Source organism: Haliaeetus albicilla, chromosome 12 (assembly GCF_947461875.1).
Source record: "Haliaeetus albicilla chromosome 12, bHalAlb1.1, whole genome shotgun sequence".
In the NCBI taxonomy this organism is placed as follows: Eukaryota; Metazoa; Chordata; class Aves; order Accipitriformes; family Accipitridae; genus Haliaeetus; species Haliaeetus albicilla.
Window position 1 is genome coordinate 32,061,203 of NC_091494.1, and position 19,943 is coordinate 32,081,145.

The 19,943-nt window shown below is 53.4% G+C and overlaps 1 protein-coding gene across 1 annotated transcript; it reads left to right on the plus strand.

Annotated features, from left to right (window-relative positions):
- Positions 1-219: 219 nt before the first annotated feature.
- On the plus strand, positions 220-19,547 carry PMP22 (peripheral myelin protein 22). The gene is made up of 5 exons (XM_069798908.1): positions 220-369; positions 1,402-1,502; positions 2,698-2,788; positions 13,748-13,888; positions 17,945-19,547. The coding sequence occupies exons 2-5, from the start codon at positions 1,425-1,427 to the stop codon at positions 18,109-18,111; spliced, it is 477 nt and encodes a 158-aa protein (XP_069655009.1). The 5' UTR covers positions 220-369; positions 1,402-1,424; the 3' UTR covers positions 18,112-19,547.
- Positions 19,548-19,943: the final 396 nt, after the last annotated feature.

Sequence of the window (19,943 nt, forward strand, 5' to 3'; positions counted from 1 at the left end):
GCTTCCTACAGCTTCGCACTCCGCTGTGGCAACCGCTCCGAGACAGACATACAGATAGACAGACAGACAAGCAGGCACCCCCGCCCAAAACCTCCCCGCTGCCCGGCCGTGCTGTGTGTGCTGCTGGGGATGGAGACGGGGCCGGGAGGGACTCTCGGCTCGGGGGGGGCCGGGGCCGGGAGCGGGACCCGGGCGCTGCCGCCTTTATAGGAGGAGCGGCCGGGCGCCGGCGCGGGGCCCTCCCCGTCCCGCAGACGCAAGCGGGGCGGTGGCCCCGGTTAAAGGGGAAACTTGACAGCGCCGCCGCCCGCTCCCGCCGCCCGCTCCGCTCCGCTCCCGCCGCCCGGCGCCCCTCGGCTCCGCCGCGACGTGAGTACGGGCCGGGCCGGGCCGCCAGCCCGGCTGGGGAGGGAGGGAAGAAGGAGGGAGGGGGGCGGTGGGGGGCCGCCGCTGCTGAGCGCTCTCCCGGGGAGAGGAGCAGCCACCCCCAGGGGGAGAGGGGCCGGAGAGACCCTCCGGGGGTCCGCAGGGGAGAGGGATGGGGGACACCCCCCCCGCCACCACCACCAGCACCGCTCCAGGGGTCCTCTGGGGAGAAGGGGTTCAGGGCAACCCCTCCCTCCTTCTCTGGGAGTCCCGAGGGGAGATGGGCTGGGGAAAGCAGCACACAAACACCCCCCCCCCCGCCCTCCCCGGGGGAGAGGGTCCAAGAGAGCCTTTGCTGGGGGTGCCGAGGGGAGATGGGTCGAGGAGACCCCCGGAGAAAAGGGGCCGAGGTAGCTCCGTCGGGTGAGCTGGGCCGAGTTAGACGCCCCCCACCCCCAATCGGGGGTCGCCAGGGGAGATGGGCCGGGGAAAGCTCCCATGGGGAGAGGGGCCGACAGAGTCATCCCCGGTGGTCCCATGGGTAGGTGGGCAGGGGAACCCCCCTGGCGGCGGAGAGGGGCCGGGGTAGCCCTCTTGGGTGAGATGTGCCGGGATAGACCCCTCCCCCGGGGGTGCCGAGGAGCGCACACTTCCCCCGGGGAGAGGGATCGGGACCCCCCCCCCCCCGCAGGAGACGGGCTGGGGGACCCCCTCGGGGAAGCCCCCCCCGGGGGTCCCCAGTGGAGGGGACCCGGGAAGCCCCCTCGGTGAGAGGACTTGGGGGAGCAGGCTCGGGGAAGGGGCTCGGCGGAACCCCCCGGGGGTGTCCGGGTGTGGGTCTGGGCAGAAGGCAGGGACACCCCCCCCGCGCTCCGTCGGTGGGGCCGGAGGGAAGAAGCCCCGGAGCTGGGCGCTGCCCAACCATCGCCCGGAGCCGGGTGCGCTCCTGCCGCCCCCGGAGCGCCTCCTGCTGCCCCCGGGGCCGGGCTTCACACAGAGACAGGCACACTCAGCAGCATCCCTCTCCCCCTCCAGTTCTGCCCTTCACCACCGCCAAGATGCTGCTTTTGCTGCTGGGGATCATCGTGCTCCACGTCACCGTGCTGGTGCTCCTCTTCGTCTCCACCATCGTTAGCGTAAGTACGGACTTTTCTCTGGCACCGGGGTACCGGCGAGGCAGGGAGCGGCCGGTGGCGTGGCATGGCATGACAAGACCAGAAGGTGTTATTTTTATTTGGGTTTTATTTTCCAGCCTAGCTTTTAGCAGGGAACCTTTACTTGCCGTTTGCAGGTCTTGCTAACAGCGGGGGTTTGGAGCATTTTGCACAGAAAGCTCTCCCCGTATTTGTGCAGTCAGGTGTAACTGATGGGTCGCCGGGTTGCGTGCCGTAGCGGATGCTCAGGGCATCCCCGTTAGCGCAGAGGAGAGCGTTGTTGAAGCCCGTCTCCTCATCATCCCCATGCTGGTTCACATCAGGGAGCAGCCTCAGAGCACCCAAAACACCCTCTGTGGGGGTGACACTGCGCTCCCCTTTCCTAAAGGAGCTCCACCTGCTAACGGGCTTCAGCCCCCAGGACCAATGCAGCCAGTCTGAGCAAAACCCCTTGAAAAGGGGCTGGTTTGGGCACCGGCTCCTCAGCACCAGCGGTTTTGCTCTCCAGCTCTGCTCCTTTGCGGCTGTGAATTAGGCACAGCCTCTGTCTCCTAACCTGGATGGGCAATTTTCAAGGCTTAAGCTTTGCAAGCAGGGGGAAGATTGAGGGCTTGGATGCTGCACAGAGGGTTCCCAGCACTGTCCTTGGTCTAGAGCCCAGTTAACACGTCATCTACTTAGGAAGAGGTTTGACTTGGTTTCAAGGCAGCAGTTATGTGGAGCTGGTGAGTTCCAGGCTTGCTTCACCAGGTTCTTCTTTCTCGTATTTTTTTTTTTTTCTTCTTTTTTTTGGCGTGGTAATAGTAGTAGAAGACGTTACAAAAATCTTCCGAGTCATTAGAAATCACGTGGAAGCATTCAAATAGCCCGGCCAGGCACCAGGCGAGGACGGCAGAGGGGAGGGAAGTGTGCGTCCCCCGTGGGACTTGGTCCATGCTTAAAGAGAATAAAGAGCTTCTGTTTTTCTGCCGTTGAGGTGAACGCAGCTAAAAGCAAATACCAGTATTTACTTTCCAAACCACTTTCTAAAGAAAAGCGTGTGCCTGGGAGCGCCCGGCCGGGCACACGCGTGCCGGTACGCACTGGGGCGTCTCAGTGCCGAATCCCTGGGGGAGGGCACGCAGCTGCCTGCCATCTCCTGCTAGGGCCCTGCTCACAGGGCTGCGTCTCTTTGCAGCAATGGCTGGTGAACGGCGGGCACACGGCGGACCTCTGGCAGAACTGCACCTCCGGTAGCGTCTTCCACTGCCTGACATCATCCACGAATGGTGAGTGCTCCCCAGGAATCAGGGCTGCTGCTGCCTCATGCTTTTATTCTTCTCCCCAGACTTATGAAATCAAGGGAGATTTGCTTGTATAGGATATTTGTGGTTCCCTCTTGCTTTTCCCTGCATTGCCCCCAAGTTGTTCCCTTCCACCCCTTCCCCTTGCCTCATCTGCTCCGTCCCCACATGGAAGGTCAGCACTCCACCGCATTCCCGGTGTCCTGGTGGGGGGACACAGGGCTGGCCCAGCAGCGGGGGGATTCCCTTGGCAGTCCCCGAAGTTGCGATGCAGCTTTGCATGGGTACCAGACCCAATGCCCATTGCTCTGCCCTGCTGCCCTCGAGCTGCGGGGCAGCTCCCAGTGGCGCTGTGGCAGGGGGTTCGGCACACTCAGCTGCAGCAGAGCTGACCGGTTCAAGCGCTTTTTGGCAGTCTCCTCTTATTAGCCCATTTTGATCACACTTGGATGTACAAATGCAGGGCAGCCCTTGGAGCAGGGTTTGCTGGGCAGCTGTTGCAGTGCTGGGAGTGGACGGGCCATTTTCAGCACACGTCCCTCTTGCTGTGGTTGTGAGAGTGTTTTAAAGATGCATGTGGAGCCCCGAGGTTGGCGTGTCTCTGGAGGACACCCTGTCCCCTGTCTAGAGATCTGCCTTGCTTTTTGCTGCTGTGACAGGCTGAGTTTTTGGGCACACCGCTCGTCCTGTGGTGTGCTGCCGAGTACTGCATGTGGGATGTGCTGAGTGCTCGGGCCCTTCTTTGTCCTGCTGCTGAAATGGCCCCTGTGGCACCTGCACATCTGGGGTGGCTGAACATCTACCTCTGGACTAAGCTGGGTGAAGGCTGATGTCACGCTGGGTGACATCACCCAGTGAGCTGTTTGCTGAGGTCAGCACGGGAGGAGTGCTTGCTAAGAAGCCATTACACAGAGTTTCCAGGGCACCTAGTGGTACCAGTAACACGAAATCTGTGCTCAGGGAGTCAGGCAAGCCTGTGCCTCAGTTTCCCCAGAAGATGGGACTAATGCCAGCAGTGCTGTGTCCAGCGTTTGTTTTCCGTTAGCCTGGTTTTTGCTTTCCCGTGGAAACAGATTCTCCTGGTGTAACCCCCAGTGAAACCAGTTGTGAATCATACCGATGTCACTGGGAGCACAGTCATACTACCCTGGAAATGTCCTGGAGTAGGAGCAAACTGATGCCACGTGGTCTTGGCAAGGCAGGAATGACTGCAGTGGAGAGCACTAAATACTTCAAAGGGTCTCATGGTGATGGGAGACTGTCAGAAGTTTTTGGAGGTTCAGGTCACCCTAGTCCCCAGCCCGCTGGATGCAAAGCTCTTATCTTCCCCGGGCTGAAATCAGTGGCGTGTTTCCCTGCAGGGGCCCAGGCTCTGGTTTTGGTGGGAGCGAAGCCACCGCTGCGGGTCTCTGCTGACGCCTGGTGGTGTCCGGGCCGGCCAGGAAGCGGTTGGATCCCATCCCAGCCGAGGAGCCTTCTGGAGCCATGTCCTTCATCAGCAGTTGGCCGGTGCTGGCTATCTGCAGCGTAGGCAGGCTGCTTCACGGCCATTCATGCATGCTCCAAAACTGCTGACCTTGCGCTTTGAAATAAAAGGCAGCGATTGCCCCCCCAGAGTCCCAGAGCTGAGGGCTGTAAAGCCTCCCCAAATCTTTTGCTTTTCAAACCTGCACCGCTTTTTCTGGGTGTTTGCAGGATGCTGTATGTTGGGGAGTTGTCAGTGTTGAGAGGGGCTTGTCCAAAATGCGGCTGGGATGGTTTCCTCCATGTCTGACTGTCCTGCTGGGTGTTGTGAGTCTATATTGCCCCGTTCCCAGAAGTTGCTCAAACAGGGGCTTCCCTCCGGATCCCTTCCAGCGATGATTTTTTAACATTAAAGGGGCTGTAGTCAAGATGGCCCTGCTAAAAATGCGGTCGAGCAACTGAGTTTGGTTGATAAGGTGCCCCAGTGGGCTGCTCTTTGCGTAGAGGTGTGTTGTGCTCAGGTCTTAAAGAGCTCTCTGCCAGCTCTTATTTATATGAAGGCCTTGCTCTGGCATCAGGAGAAGAGGGTTTTGCTTGGGCAAAAGCTTCTGCCCCATCCACGCCGTGGCAGGGGTGTGGGAGCAGTGCTGCTGAGGACCAGTCTTCATCTGGTGGGATCCTGGATGCAGGATCCAGAGCTCACCGGTGCTGTAGGAACACAAAATCAAAAGATATTTGCTAGGCTTACGCAAGGCTTTTAAAATCTGTTTGTAAAAACAGAATAAAAATATCACGCAGCATCATTCCCGGTGGATCCCTGCACCCTCCCTCCCTGCTGCCCGTCTCCGAGCCCCTTGGTCCCACTGCCCCTACGCTGCCAGGGGAGCTGCAGTTGGCCACTATTTGGAGTGATAGCGGGGACATGGGGAAAGGATGCTGTGGCAGGGCCAGCTCCAAGGCTTATGCTCATCCCCTGCCTGGTCCTTGTTATTCTCCTCAAACTCTCTTTGCTAGGAATATGCTTACTTTCAAAAATATGAAAGATCCTATACCAAATACCACAAACCGTTCTCATTTAAATTTCTCTCAAAACACAGGCTGTGCATGCTACACTGGGTTGTAGAAAGCCTTAAGAATTTGTTTCTCTGTGCCTGTGCCAAGGACGGTGCTTAACGGTTAATCACAGAGTGCCAAGGTCTGCTCTGGGCTAAGAGCAAGAAATCCTCGTTCGGGAATTTTGGCAGAATTCGATCTTTACATAGAGGCAGTTTTTCTTCCGGCCATCGCAGCAGCCGCTGTAGTGCAGTTATTTTTTCTTCTCTTTTTGAAAAGGAGTGGTACTCAGTACTCGGAATATGTGGAATCAGGTAGGGTTGGGTCTCCTGTTTTCAGCATGGGTGGGGGCTTTGCCGTAGCACCAGAGCGGTGGGTTTGTTGTGCTGAGATGCTCCCCTTGGTCTCAGCATGGTGAGGATGGATGAACCTCCTCTCGCCTGCTGTCCTGCCACCCAGGGACCCTTTTGTTTACATGACCCATACATGGATGCCCAACAAGAAGCTGAACTTGCTACAACCAGGTGCCAGCAAGATTTGCTTGTGTTTAACGCTGGGGCAGGTTTGGGACCGTGCTCCTAACCTTATAGATTACCCCATGGGGGTGGAATAAGCAGCAAAACAACTCAAGGGTTGACTGCAGGAGGACTGTCAGACCATGGCTCCCTGGGACATTAGCAGACCTCGGGCACAGGATGGAGCTGGCCTCAGTGGAGGCTGAACTCACACCTCCCAAATGCCTCTTGGCACGGCTTGGACCCCTCACACCTCCCAAATGCGTCTTGGCACGGCTTGAACCCCCTGGGTATGTGAGGGCTGAGTGGTCCTGATGGGAGCAAGCGCTGGGAGGGAGGAGGAAACGCCAGGTCGGGGGCAGATGCCCACTTCTTTGCCTTTTACAACTGCCTGCTTGTTGCTTTGATTTCTGCATTTGCTTGTTAGATAATGACTTTTTTTTTTTCAAGAGGTCGACAACTATGGAAAAAATGTTGCAATCTTTGCTTCGTTTGCGCTGTCAGACATTCCTGGAAAAGACTTATCTCAAGAATTTAGCTCTGAATCCCAGAATTGTGTGTCGGCACGGCTGCGCGCCAGCCCCCAGCTGTGCGATCCCACTGCAGACACGGGGCACACGGCCGGACCTGAGCTGCTCAAGTGCTCTTGAGTAGATTCCACCCCAAATTTCCAGACAGCGATATTTTTTTCCCCCCAAAATGGCCTTTTCTCTCCACAACTGATTTTCTTGTGCAGGCAAGGAGATTTTTTTTTCTGCTACTTTCTACTGCTCTTCCTCTGGTTTTGGTGGGAATGCTGAATTCAGGGAAGCAGTGGGGACCTTCGTGGAGATCCCTACATCCTTCTGTAACGTCAGGAGACATTTTTCCTGTTGTCTTCCTACCGTTTCTCCTGTGGCTGCTCTGTGGCTTTTGCATGACTGGCTTGTTCACAGGCAGGCTGATGTTTTTTGGCTTTTTTAAAGGGAAAAGAAAACCCCAAACTTTGGGAAATGCGCAGGCTGCCAATCCACATGATTACTAAGTGCCATGAGCTGTATGATCCTGATGATTTGCTGATCTGGTGGCCACAAGCAAAACCCAGGTGGGTCGTCCAGAGCAAAGATCTGCCCTGGACCGCCCGGGTGGGCAGGGATGGACCTCCCATCAATGGGACAGGCACTGCCATGCAGTGGGGGATTGCTCTGCTCTTCTGCACACTGACCTTCCCTCTTCCAGAACCCCTTTGCTCTGGCAGATGGGACCCTAACCAGCACTGCTGGTGCTTGAAATGCATTTTCTTTGTGCTGGAAGAGGCAGGAAAAATCTTCGTCCCTGGCACAAGGCAGGGGCGTCTGTGCCCTGACCCATCAGCTGTTCCCAGGAGGAACTGCACTGCTTCTTCTCCACTTTAAAATGTATAACTGAAACATCTGAAGCCATTGCTTTTCCTCTGTCAGCGCCCCCCCCCCCCCCTTATTCTTTCAGACTCTTTCTTCCAGTAATGCTGGACTTGCATGACATAGAAAAGGTATGGAGAGATGGAGGTGCCATTTAACTTGCTGTAATCCTTTTTGTGGCTGAAAATGATGTTGCAAGGCTGCATTGAAGCCTTGCACTGAGGAAAATTATTTCTCGATGTCTAATTCCATTATCGATAGTGAGTATAGAGTACCTGAACAAAAAGAGATGGGGGCAAATTCCCCTCCAGCCCACTGGAAGAACCAAGACTGCACCAATTCGGTCAAGACTTGGAGAATTTGTCACTGGTGAGGGGACACTTCCTAGCACAGGAGAGTGAGATGGAGGAGATAGTCCAGTCACCTCTGCAAATTAGAAGTTCAAAGATTTAAAGATTCAAAGATACAACACATGGTGTCAGCCTTTTATTGAATGGAAAAGTTACCTTCTGCCCTTATGCTGTGGGTCTTGCTGAGTCTGCGGGCACAGCGCTGTTGCAGCTGTTTGCTTTATTTCTGCTGGGCAGCTGCAAACGAGCAAGAAATTACCCATATTTAAGGATGCTGAATCTGTTATAATGAAGCCACGCAGTAAATAACGCATAGCTTCTTTGTGTGATAGTGCATAGCCTTTGTATTTGAGGTTCTAGCCATCAGCTGGCCCCATTCGGCTTATGGACCGCATGTACAGATATCCTGATTTGGGGACATCTCTGGTTTTTCAGGGTCTTTGCAGTTTGCAGCAGAGTAGCAAAGAGCCAGCTTTTAACCTCAGTGGTTTGCTTTGTCATTAATGACAGATAACATTGGCTTAACTCGGGCAGGGTTGAACCCCTCTCTGCCAGCTTGTGGGTGACTGTAGCTTGCCCCTTAGTTGTCTAAAATAAACTGTGGGGTATTCCAGGAGAATATTTTGTATTTCAGATCAGTTTCTGCCATAACCATGTCCCCTGTCATACGAAAGGGATTTCCTCTGCTTAAAACCAGGTTTGTGTTGTTGCTTGTTCTTCTCACAAAGAGCATCTGATAAGGAGAGGTAGGGAACCAGTGCTGTTTTCCCTGCTCTTGGCTGTTCCAGACCTCTTTGGTTCCCCTATTTCTGCCTAAGGGGGGGGGGGGGTGTCAGCCAACCTTCCCTGCAGGATGGGGAGCTTTGGCCCATAGAAGAGGAGCAAAAGGGAGGAAGAATGCAACCCTGTGGGCAAACTATGACTGCAAAACCAGAAGAATGGGTGGGGAAGTCCACTGTAGAGTGCAGTGCTGGAAACTCTTAATCCAACATTTTTTTTGGCCTTGATGAGACTCTTGGGTGTCCCCGTGGCCACAGGCTGAGTGTACCCCTGCGACATGCCTGTGGGTCAGGGCACCACTGCTCCCCATCCCTGCTCCTGGTGCCTGGACTTGAAATCAGTGGGAGGAAATCAGTACCCAAGCCCTTTGGAGGACCTAAGTCTGAAATGATATCTCTACCATCTTAGCTCACTCTGACACACAAACCAAAAGGAGGTCAGAGCCACCATGCCGAGGGTCGTGCAGAGGAGCTGGCTTGGGCATTGTGGAGCTGTTGGAAGGTGTTTTTTGTGGTGCCAGCAGCTTTCTGCTGCCTCGGCGGCAGCAGCAGCAGTTGCCTCTGCGTGACGTGAGCTTTGACGGTCTGATGGGACATCTGAATGTGGCAGCTCTGGAGAGCTACGGACCTCCTGGCCTCAGGGACTTCTTGGATGGAGCTTCGAGGAGAAGGCAGAAGGGAGGACAGCTGAGAGGAAAAGAGGACAAGAGGAGAAAAGGGGGCTTTGAGGGTTTCATCTCCTTCTGAAGGGAGCTACGGAAGAGGACCAGGAAGTCTTGGGCAGGAATTGCAGCATCGTCTTCATTCACCGCCTCCCCACACCTCAGGTGTTTCCCACCTGCACATCCCCTGGCCCTTACAAATACCTTGGCAGCTCTTTAAAATCCCCCTTTTGTGGTGGGATTTCCAGGAATACCTTGATCCAGCACCCTACGGCCTCTCCAGGGAGTAGACATAGGAGGACAGGAAAGGAACAACTGTTGGGTGAAAAACCTGCTTTTTCCCAGCTTAAGCATCCAGCAGCCCAGAGCATGGTCTGGGAAGGTTTGACTTCAGGCTGGTGGGAGGTCTGGGACTGAAGCAGAAGAAAGTTGCAATGTCATGGAGCTCTTCTTTCCTTAGGAGAGCTTAGCAGGTCTGCTGCATGTGGCTGACGAACTGTGAGGCTGTTCTCTTCAACAGGAGATATGTCCACTCTGAGCGGTGGGGCTGTGGGTGGTCGCAGGGGAGGTTGTCTGTGCTGCTCAGGAATAGCTCTGCAGGTAGCTGAGCTTTTTTGCCTTTCTGGGTTGCTACAGTGAGTTGCCAAGGGGCAGCAGCCTGAAGTTCAGGCCCAGAAGAATGATGCAATTGAGCTAATATTTCTGCATCTTCATTTCACCCTTTTTCAACCCTCTTAAGGGGTGTTTGAATATCAAGGTTTAAAACCATTGCAAGCCCCAGTGCTTGTGATGTGACCTGTCCGTTTCATAGGCGAGGATGCAAGTTGGGTTCAGGTTCTTGGTCAGACCTTGAAGCCCGAGAGTCTGCTTTGGAAAAACTCTGCTCAGAAAATACGTCTTTTCCTGGCAGACCTGGGCTGGTACCTTTCTGCCAGTAGATGCATATGCTGTTCCTGACCCTGCTGATATTTAGTTTGCAGCATTGAAGGAGCAGGTTTTACCATGCAGATGTCATTAATTTCTCTTCCCTTTAGTTTTGTATATATTATATGCTACAGTTACCTCCTTAGTGGATGTTTTCTTCCCCAGAGGTGGTTGCTTTTTAAGTGTACAGTGCATATGCATTTTGCGAAGGGAAAGCTATATGTGCAAAATGTTACCATCAGCTGCAGGTCACAGCACACAGGTATTTTTAATGCATAGCACTAATTTAGTGATGTCTTACAGCGAGTGTATAAGCTGATCGCTCAGATAAGTTTCTTTTCAGTTTGCACTTTCGTCTTTCTCCTTGGCTGGGTCAAAAGAGGATAGGGTGTCTGCAGCAGAGCAGTGAATGAAACCCTGGGGAGCCAATGCCTGTCCTTTAAGGCCCTCTGCTCGTGGCCAAGGACATGTTTGTGCCTGCCCCATCAATCCTGCTCAGCTGCACCCATTGTCTGGGTATAACCCCCCCCGCAAACAGGGCTGGGGCTTTGCTGGAAGGGGTTGGGTTAGCTACTGTCTTTCTCGGGGGGAGTGTGGTTCAGCTGCAATTCCTGCTCTAGGTTTCAATTTCTGCTCTGGGTTTCTTTCTTTCATGTTAGACTTCAGGGCAGTTGAAATGTGGTCTTCACCATCCCAGGGGTGAAGTCTTTTCCCTGTTGTTTTAAGTAGTAGCGTGAGCACATCAGGACTTGCAGAGCTTAGGGAAGTTTTGAAATTTGTTTTGTAAAAACTTCTTACTCTGTTTCTGACTGCCTGAAAGGGCTCTAAAAACGCTCCCAATGGGTCCGCTCCGGAAGCGGTATGCAGGGTGTTATCTGTCCTTTCCACTCTGTTTCCTTTTCTTCCTCCTCCTGAAGAACAAAGATATAAACACGGAGCTGAAGAGATGCAGCAGAAAAATGGAATAACTGACTTGCTGCCCAGGGGAAACCACAAATAACAGTCTGGGAGTAAACAGTGCTGACAGCCCTGCGATACAACTCATAGGGCCCAGACTTCCCTGTGGGAAACGCGCTTTATTTTTAAAAGCCTGTAGGTAGGACACAGCACTAATAGCAAAGGACCTAAAAGCATAATGGGATTGAGGAGGTAGCAATACTATCTGCAGTTATAGTGTGTTTTCAAATGAATTAAAGGCAATTAGCTATCCTAATACAGCTGAAGTCTGTGGGCAGCTGGGCTTGGACTTAATGGTGAGTATAGCAGCTTGCACTTGTGGGTCTCTGAGTCATGAGCTGGGGATCCTGCCCCTTGTTTTTACAAAGGAGGCTGATAAAAGTCAGCAAAGGGCTGGATGTGAGCAGGCCCGGAGCTCTGGTCTGTGGGATCATCTCTTGATTTCCCTACTCACAAGTTCGTGCCACTGCTGCTCTCTGGCTGCCGCGGGGCGGTGCGGCTGGCTGCCGAAACCCCTCCGGTCAATGAGGGCTTTCCCCTCTCTCTCAGTGCCTGCCTTTATATTACTCTGACATGGCTTTTTATTACAATGGGATTTTGCAAAGCCTGTATAAATCATTTGGATTCAGAACCAAAAAAGAGGCACGGGGAGGCGGATGCAATTAAAAGGGCAGCTCAGCTCAGCTTTCCGTCTAGACAGCCTTCTCTTAAAATAACTGGCACTTGGAGCATCCACCTCCGAGCAGAAAGGGCTCCTCTCTCTGCCGGATTCCGTGGCCTTTGAAATCACAAAAGACTTGGCTTCCTGGGTCCTGGACCGAACTGCAGGTCTTGGGGCCGGGCAGGCTTTGGCTCAGCTGGTGCACGGAGCTGGACACGGCTTTAGGGCTTGGGAAGGCGTGAGCTGAAAGCTCAACTTCCCAGACCTTTGATGGGAGGGAGCCCTTTGTGTGCTGAAGCATGGAAGGAGATTGCAATTCAGCAGCTGGACATCTTCTAACCATACTTCTCTGACCCCACCTGAGCCATGATTTATGACTTGATTTTTAGCAGCGCTTGAGCTGCCTTATCCCCTCTGTTGCCCACTGGTCGAGCATGGCCAGAGCTGAAGGGTCAGGTGGGGTCGAGGCAGGGGGGTTTCCCTGCCTGGCTAGCTGAGATAGGCGAAACATAAGGGATGTTTTGTGTGCACATCAGTGTGAAAACCACACTGGGATTTCCTGGAAGTGACAGCAGTGATAGCTGCTCCTTCCTAAGGAACGGCAGCAACTGGTGCACATGGATGTAAACCCGGTGGTGCCGAAACGAGTGAAGCGCAGCAGCTCTTTAGCAGGGTGTGTTAATGCTGCAGAGTAGTTTGGCATGGGAGGCGTGAAAAGGAGGGGAAGGAAAAAGCTGTCTGCAATGAGCAGAGGCCTCTCTGGCTGGTTTCAGTCTGCTTTGATGAGCAGGGCCTGAATTTGCTCCGTTGCGTGAACGTCCGGAGGCAAGATGCAAAGGCAAGAGGTAGAATTGATGGTCCAAAGTCAAACACACTAGACATTACTGAATTGCACAGGATGTTTTCTGCAGGCATGGATTTGCTGGAAAGGCACAGGCGTGGATCGTCATTGCCGTCCTAGTTGAAGGCCGTACCTCACTCTCCAGTTCAAATTCCACTCTCACCTCCATGAGTGCAGCTTGTGAGGATTTGGTGGGGAAGCGTGATCGCTTCTCTGGGACCAGAGACTGCTCTGGGCAGTCCCAAATGGCCTCACTGGCTGCACCAAGTATTGAAGGTTGCTAAGCTGAAGCGTAGCTTTATTTGGAAGTTTTGCTATGTTTCAGCTATTTCATGCAGAAAGCTGTTTCTTGCAGTGTGCAGCCGGGAGAGCGAAGCTGGTGGTGGTAAAACTGCAGTGCAAGCGTGGGACTGGGACTGAGACTTCGGTGCTGCCCAATTCTTGACTATCTGAGGATCCAGCCCAAAGCATGATTTTTCTGCCTTTCACTGGGCGGTTTGTGCCTCACTTTACCTCTGCCGAGTCCTGCCTGGCTTTCGTGGTGAATTAATTGATGTTGCATCCTTAAAGACCTCTCGAGGAAAGCGGCAAATACTCCTTTTGATCTCAAACTTTACAAGGAAAGGGAAAGGCAGAGGTACTTGTGAGGACAGCCCCTTCCCGCTGCTGTGAGCCACTGCCTCCTTCTCTCAAGCTCATGGGATGGAGCTGCATTTTGCTTGTTTATTTATTTATTTTTTTTTAACACGGGGAGTTACACACCCACGAAGCCTGGAAATAGCTGGGCAGTGACTCACGCAGGGGCTGGTTTAACTGGTCTGCTCCGGGAGGCAGCTGTGTTTGGCAGCTGGGGAAGGCTCTTTCCAAAAAGTTTGACTCTACAAGGGCAGAGGGTGTTTTCACTAGCTATGTATTTATTTTACCTCTGAGCTTGGCCAGCTCGGTGTCTCATGGCTTGTTGCACATGGCTTTTGTGTTTCCAGTACAGCTGAACTCCCAGGGCCTGACATGAAGTTGGGGGAGAGGCTTTGTCTTGGTTTCTGCAGACTTCAGATTGGGACTGATATTGCTGCTCATATTTTATTAGAAATGCTCCCTGAGAAAGCATGTGGCCCTGCAGTTCGTTTTATCCCAGCATGCTGGTCCATGCACACGTCATCCTAAATCCTGGGCAGCATCGTGCCCGTGCTGAGGACCTCACCTGCTGGATGTGGCCACATCCCCCAGCTGTTAAGAAACTTAATGGGAACCGGGGGCGGGATGGTGGCACGGGGGATGATGCCGAGGCCACGGGCTGTGGTGGGGGCTTGCTGTCTGTGGTGCCCACACTGAGGTTTCTGTCTGTCTGTCTTTCCCCAGAATGGCTGCAGTCTGTCCAAGCGATGATGATCCTTTCCATCATCTTCAGCGTCTTGTCCCTGTTCCTGTTCTTTTGCCAGCTGTTCACGCTCACCAAGGGCGGGCGGTTTTATGTTACTGGAATCTTCCAAATCCTTGCCGGTAAGTGGGGGCTGATTGATGGGGCTGTCACCAGTGGGGAAAGGGCTTTCAAGCAGAGGAGAGGCCAATGGTAGAAACGAGCATGCTCTTGGGTACCGAAGCAGGAGGATCACGGAGCTGGCTCCCATGTGGCTCAGTGAAGGGAAGAGGGGGTGAATAATTTGTGTCTGTTGAGGTCTCGCATGCCCTGGGATGGGATCTGTCTGTCAGGGCGTTAGCTGTCCAAGCTCTTCTGCCCTTGTGTCATGGAAGGTGCAAGAGGGTTGCTGCCCCGGCCGGGGAGGTGTCGGAGGGGCAGAGTGCCAGACCCGCCGGAGGCAGAGCTGTGCCAGCGGTCCGGGGCGGTGGGGCAGGCAGGGCGCGGGGGCTGCCGGACCGGGGGCTCTGCCCGCTCTTCCAGTGGCTTGGAATGGGGCGCTGAGGGTCCAGGGTGGCTGCGCTGGCTTTGGGATCCACCTGCGCCGGGCTGGGCGAGGTTTCCGCAACTGCAGGCGGGGTGGGGGAAGTAGTGACGATCCTCTTTTGGCAAAAGAGGATCCGAGGATTATTTATAAACTTGCCATAAGGGGGCCTGGTGCTTTCCACATCAGCAAAGAGCCACTGGAGCGTGCAGGGTGAGCCAGCTGACTTTGAACTGTCAGCTACTATTTTTAACTCTTAAAGAACTCAGCCCTGGAAATGAGCCATGGTTCGTGTCCTACGTTGCATTTCTCCAAATATAGATGCTGTAAAGCCACTGCCTCCATTTACGTTTCCACGTATGAAAACAGTGGAGAGGATTTTCAAGCATTTGGACTAGAAAAATTAAATTGTGCAATGAGGTTCTGGCTAAATTATGACAGACTGTCTGGGAAGGAGACTAATTGTTTACTAGAGCTTTAGATGTTAAACTAAAAGCCACCCTCAGTCCTGCCACTGAATCCATGGAAAAACTCATCCACTGAATTTAGACAGAGTTTCTGAGCATCCTCTAAGTGACTGGCCTTCACAAACCTTGGAAAAGTTTAGAGCTAACCTTTCTTAGCAAGTGTGGCATGAAATCTATTGTAAGTGTATTTGCTTGGCCATAATGCAGGTGATGAGTTCAGATCAGTTCACCGTCTCTGGAAAGATAGATGTGTAGAAACCCATTACAGCCATGGAGTCAAGGAGGGGAAATGGGCATTAATAATGCAATTATCTGCCTGAGAGCTTGTCTAATAGATCTGGGAGCAGAAGGCTTCTCTCTCCTGAGTGATTGTTGGTGATTCCTCATTCTCAGAGGAAGAGAAAATGGGATTGCAACCCTCCTGTCCATGCTGTGCTGGGTGTCCTAAGGGGATGGAAGGTCAGGCCATAGACCTACCGTCTCTTTCCTTGTTGGGCTTGAGACATGGGTCAAATCCATCCCCTACCAGTATGAAGGACAGGAAAAGTGTGACCTGATCCCCCTGAAGCTTCCTCATGGCCTGGGGGACCCATAGGCAGAGGTCTGAGTCCAGATGGACCATGCAGAGGTGGGCACTGGTGGCCATCCTTGCTGTTGTCCCTGGCCAGGGCTGGAGGAGGGGGCTCAGGGCAGTTGTGGTCTTTGTGACCCTAAATTTCAGGGTTGTTGGTAGGAAACACGACATGGCTCTGCCAGCGCTGCCAGGATATCCCACCTGGAGGTATGGATGGCTCTGGTCAAAGGAGCTGAACCTGATGTGGTTTCCTTGCAGCTTGCCGTGGAAGGCCACTGCTGTCTAAAGCCAATGGAGGAAATTCCTGTGGCCTTCAGGCTTTGCAGGTGTTCCTCCACACCTTGCAAAGCCCTGGCACCACAAAATCCTACTGCAGGTCTGCCAGGGACGGGGTCTTACCTGCTTGAGTGCTTTGTTCTTGGCTCCAGCAGAGCTGGAGAGGACCTCCCTCCTTCTGGGAGGGGATGAGAAGGCTCTTCCTGAAGCTCTCCATCACCCTGCAACTCCTCCTGGGGTGATGCAGCTTGGCAAAGCTCAGGGTCTCCAGTTTTGGAGCCTGAGCAACAGCAATGCTGGACCTGAACCAGCGGGTGCTAGGGGCAGAACCACTGGGTGCTGTTGGGTAGTAGAGCAGGGCAGCGGTGCCTGAGGGGCAGGGGCTGGTCTCCAGTATGACTTCAGCTGTGGCTCAAGGGAACTGGGGAGCAGAGGTAAGGGCAAGAGCAGATGCACGAGGTCGGTTGGGTCTGTTGTGTAGCAGCAGGGCAGGATGCATCCCCAGCACCTTCTCCACACTGCTTGGAAACATGCCCCGAAGTCTAGCTGAATTTGCCCTGAGGGGATTTCAGCCATTGCAAAGGCATCAGAAGGCCCTCTACAGCTCTGCTCCATCCTTGCTGCGTCCATCACATCCAGGGGTAACTTTCCTAGCTGCGTAAGCTGAGCATGGGAGAGACGTTGGTTTGGGCCTCTCAGGGTTTGACCCAACTTTTCCATCACTCTCTCCAGCATCAGCATCGCTTTTATCCCTCATTTCTCATCCCTCCCGCCCTAGACCTGCTGTCCCCATGGGGTGGAGAGGGTGGGCTCAGCCTCAAGGGCTATGCCTTCCACATATCCCGCAGCTATTTGCAAAAACCTGCTTTGGAGAGCTAACCTTGAGCATGCACCAGCACCCAGCCTGGTTCATCTGCAGGGCTGGGGCAGCATGCACAAACCTGCAGGAACAGAGATGAGGTAGCATTTGCCCTCCTGGCCTCTCAAAGCAAGACTAGAGCGTGTTCTTAAAATCAGGCTCTAAAGTGGTGATGCATTACTGCTTACATTGGTGCAAGCAGCTGAATGCAACTGTCCTTCACTTCCCAAGCATGTTCTCCGGGCCAAAACCAGTGCAGATGCTGCAGAAGTGCAGTCATAACAGTTGCCTCCATTTTGCCAAATTCCTTATGTGGACAATTGCAGCTGTATTTTCTGCTGTCTGTAGGTGACCGGCATGGCCGCACGCCTGTTCTCTGTCCCACCAGCATCGGCGGACAATTGTTGTGCTCTCTTTGCAGGGGCTGGGGCAGTGGGAGTTGGTTCTCTTGCTTAGAGAATGTAAACTGCACCAGCGACGCATTAATGAAACATATTCCCACTTCTGCACTTTCCCAGAACAAAGGAGCAGTGTCAAGTGGAATTACAGCTCAAATATCACGGTGGTTAAATGTAGGTGGTCCCGAGGTCCGTGCAGGGGATTTGGAACTCGGCTCCGACAACAGCCCCACGACTGTATAATAGAACTGCTGGGATTGACTGAAAGAGCTTGTTTTCAGGCAGAAATAGAGGTGGCTTTGTGTTAGCTCTGGGCAGTCCCCAACGCTGATGGGTTGTTTTTGCAACAAAGCTTAAACGCTGCCTACCGGAGCTGGGCCCGGCCGGACAGCCCTTGGGGACCTGTGCTGGCCCCTGGCAGGCGAGGGTGGATGCCGGGAGCCGGGGAAGAGGGACAAGCCCTGGGCACAGCAGGGCTTGCAGAGAGCAGGGTTTGCAGTTGAGCTCCTCGTCCAGCCCGGGAGGAGGACGGGGGATCACAGGGCACAGACCCTGCCCGGCCAGAGCGTTCGTGGCCCCCGGCTGTGTTTGCCTGGGCAGGTGATAAAGAAACTTTCGTGCTTTAAAAAAAAAAGGGGTTTTGTGTCTGACCTCTTGCAGCATCTCTGGTAGGGTGGTTCAGGCTACAGTCTGGGTTTTAAACGAGCGGGGCTGGTCCGGAGCAGCAGCCCAGAGCTGGGGGATGCCCGGTGCTTGCCTGAGGGATGGGTTAGCCCAGGTGATGCTCTGGCTTTGATTGCTCCAGGGGCTTCTGCTTTGCTTGCCCCACGGGCTCTGGCTTTGCTTGCTCGGAGCCTGGCAGAGATATCCCCACTCACCTGCAGCCAGGGCAGAGACCACACCATCCCCACCACCCTCCAAATCCTACCATAGTTTTCCAGGAGATGGGATACAAGGGGGCAAAAATGAAAAGTTTCACATGCTGGTATTGTCTATTATCCTCTCTGGCTCTGGGTTTCCAGCAGGGAACTGCTCCGTGCGTGGCATCTCTAACCCCTTCCTATATGCGCTTCCCTGGCAGGGCTCTGCGTGATGAGCGCCGCGGCCATCTTCACAGTGAGGCACACGGACTGGCACCAAGCCTCAGAAGACACCTCCTACGGCTTCGCCTATATCCTGGCATGGCTGGCGTTCCCCCTGGCCCTCGCCAGTGGCATCGTCTACGTCATCCTACGGAAGCGCGAGTGATGCCGCGGGAGGCGGCGTGGTGTGACAAGGGCACTCATGACGTCCACGGAGGAGACGGAGGCGGGGGAAAATAGACGAGAAAACGGAAAAGAAAATTAACCAAAAAAAAAAAGAAAAAAAAGGAATAAACCCTCCCAGCAAAACCAAAACCAAACCCAACCGACCCCAAAAGGAAACACTCAAAGGGTTACTTGTTAATTGAAGATGTATATAGTATCTATGGTTTAAAAAACCTATTTATAACACTTTTTACATATATGTACATAGTATTGTTTGCTTTTGTTGACCATACGCTATGTTTTAAAGCCTAAAGCAAGTGCCTAAGGAACTATTACTCCTAACAGTGTAACAAGAGCGCGGTGATTTTTCTCTCATGCAAAATCCTCTTTGAGCTGAACTCTCCTTCCCCATCCCAGCCTGTATCGAACCTTCAGAAAACCCCAGCTCTGACTGGTTTTAGGCTGGCGTAAATTGGAGTTGTGTCTGTTTATGCCAGCTGGAGGGTTGGTCCCCGCTCCTGCCACGTGCTGTGATCCTGGTAACCAAAGTGCATGTCCAGATCTGACGGGAGATGCTTCCGAAAGGTTTGAAGGATTTCGGAGCAAAGGCTTTGATTGCCCCAAGTGCCTAAATGACTTATGTGCCTAAGTCCCATTGCCTTGCCACCACACCCGCTGGGAATTTGGGCTTTTAAATCACTTAGGTTGACTTGCAATCCAGCAAGGGCTGTCCTCCTTCGCCCGGGTGGGCTCTGGGGGTGCCCCCTGTGCCAGCAGGGCTGGGGTGTGTGCCGTGCCGTGCCGAGCAGCCGGGGCACTGATGCTCCCAACCGTGAAACGTGCTTTTTCCTTGCCGTGGAGCTAAACTACCGATGAGAAAGAAGCAAACCCAGTATATCTATGAAATCAAATACCAGATATATGAAATGGTGCTATCTATTTACCATTCCTTATATTGCTAGCCATTTAACCTTATTCACTGGAAATTCAGTTAACAATCGTGAGGTAAACAACAAAGCTAGAAATGAGAAGTAATTCTGTGTAATATAAATGAGCTATAACTGCTTTTGTACTTAGACTTGCTCTTACTATTATTTTTAATAAAGCATTTATAACTGAGGTTCCTTTTTTCCCCCCCGTGGTCAAGAGGAACAGAAACAGCTCTGGGTGGAGCCCTGCCGGTCTTTGCTGCCAGAGCGAGATGTCTGTCCTCTGTCTGTGTGTCAGTGATGTGTCTGGCCATGAATTGAATGGGCACCTGTGCAGACCCCAGGCTGCCTTCTGAGGACTCCAGACACTGTGTTGCTGTTGTTGTTGTTTTTGTTTCGTTTTGGGGTTTTTTTTTTTTTGTTCTTTTTTTTTTTTTTGCTTTGCTTTTCTGATTTTATACCGACTGTGTGGACTAAGAAGCAATGAAATAAAAGTCAGAATAACTCAGTTGCTTCTGCTTTTTCGCGTTTTTGCGGGTTAGAGCCAGGCTGCACTCCACCAGCCTGCTTGCACGGCCATCCCACGGAAAGTCTCCGTGATGCCGTGTAGCAGATCTGTGGGCTAATTCATGCTGCTGAGAGAGGCTCTGAGCTTGCTGGGCTGCCTGCGTGGCAGATGTACCTGTGCCGGAGGGGTAAGACTGCACCAGAGTTAGTGCTGGGGCCAGGAACTGAGCTTAGGGCCCATGTCGTCGTGCTGGTGTGTGCTCATCTTTCTGCCTCTGTCCTAAGATGCTCCCGGGGTGTGACCACCAGCTCCCCAAAGACAGCAGCCAGGCAGCAGCTTGGCAGGACGGCACTTCTCCACTGCCAGTCTCCTGAGCAGGGACGGTTCAGGTCAGCA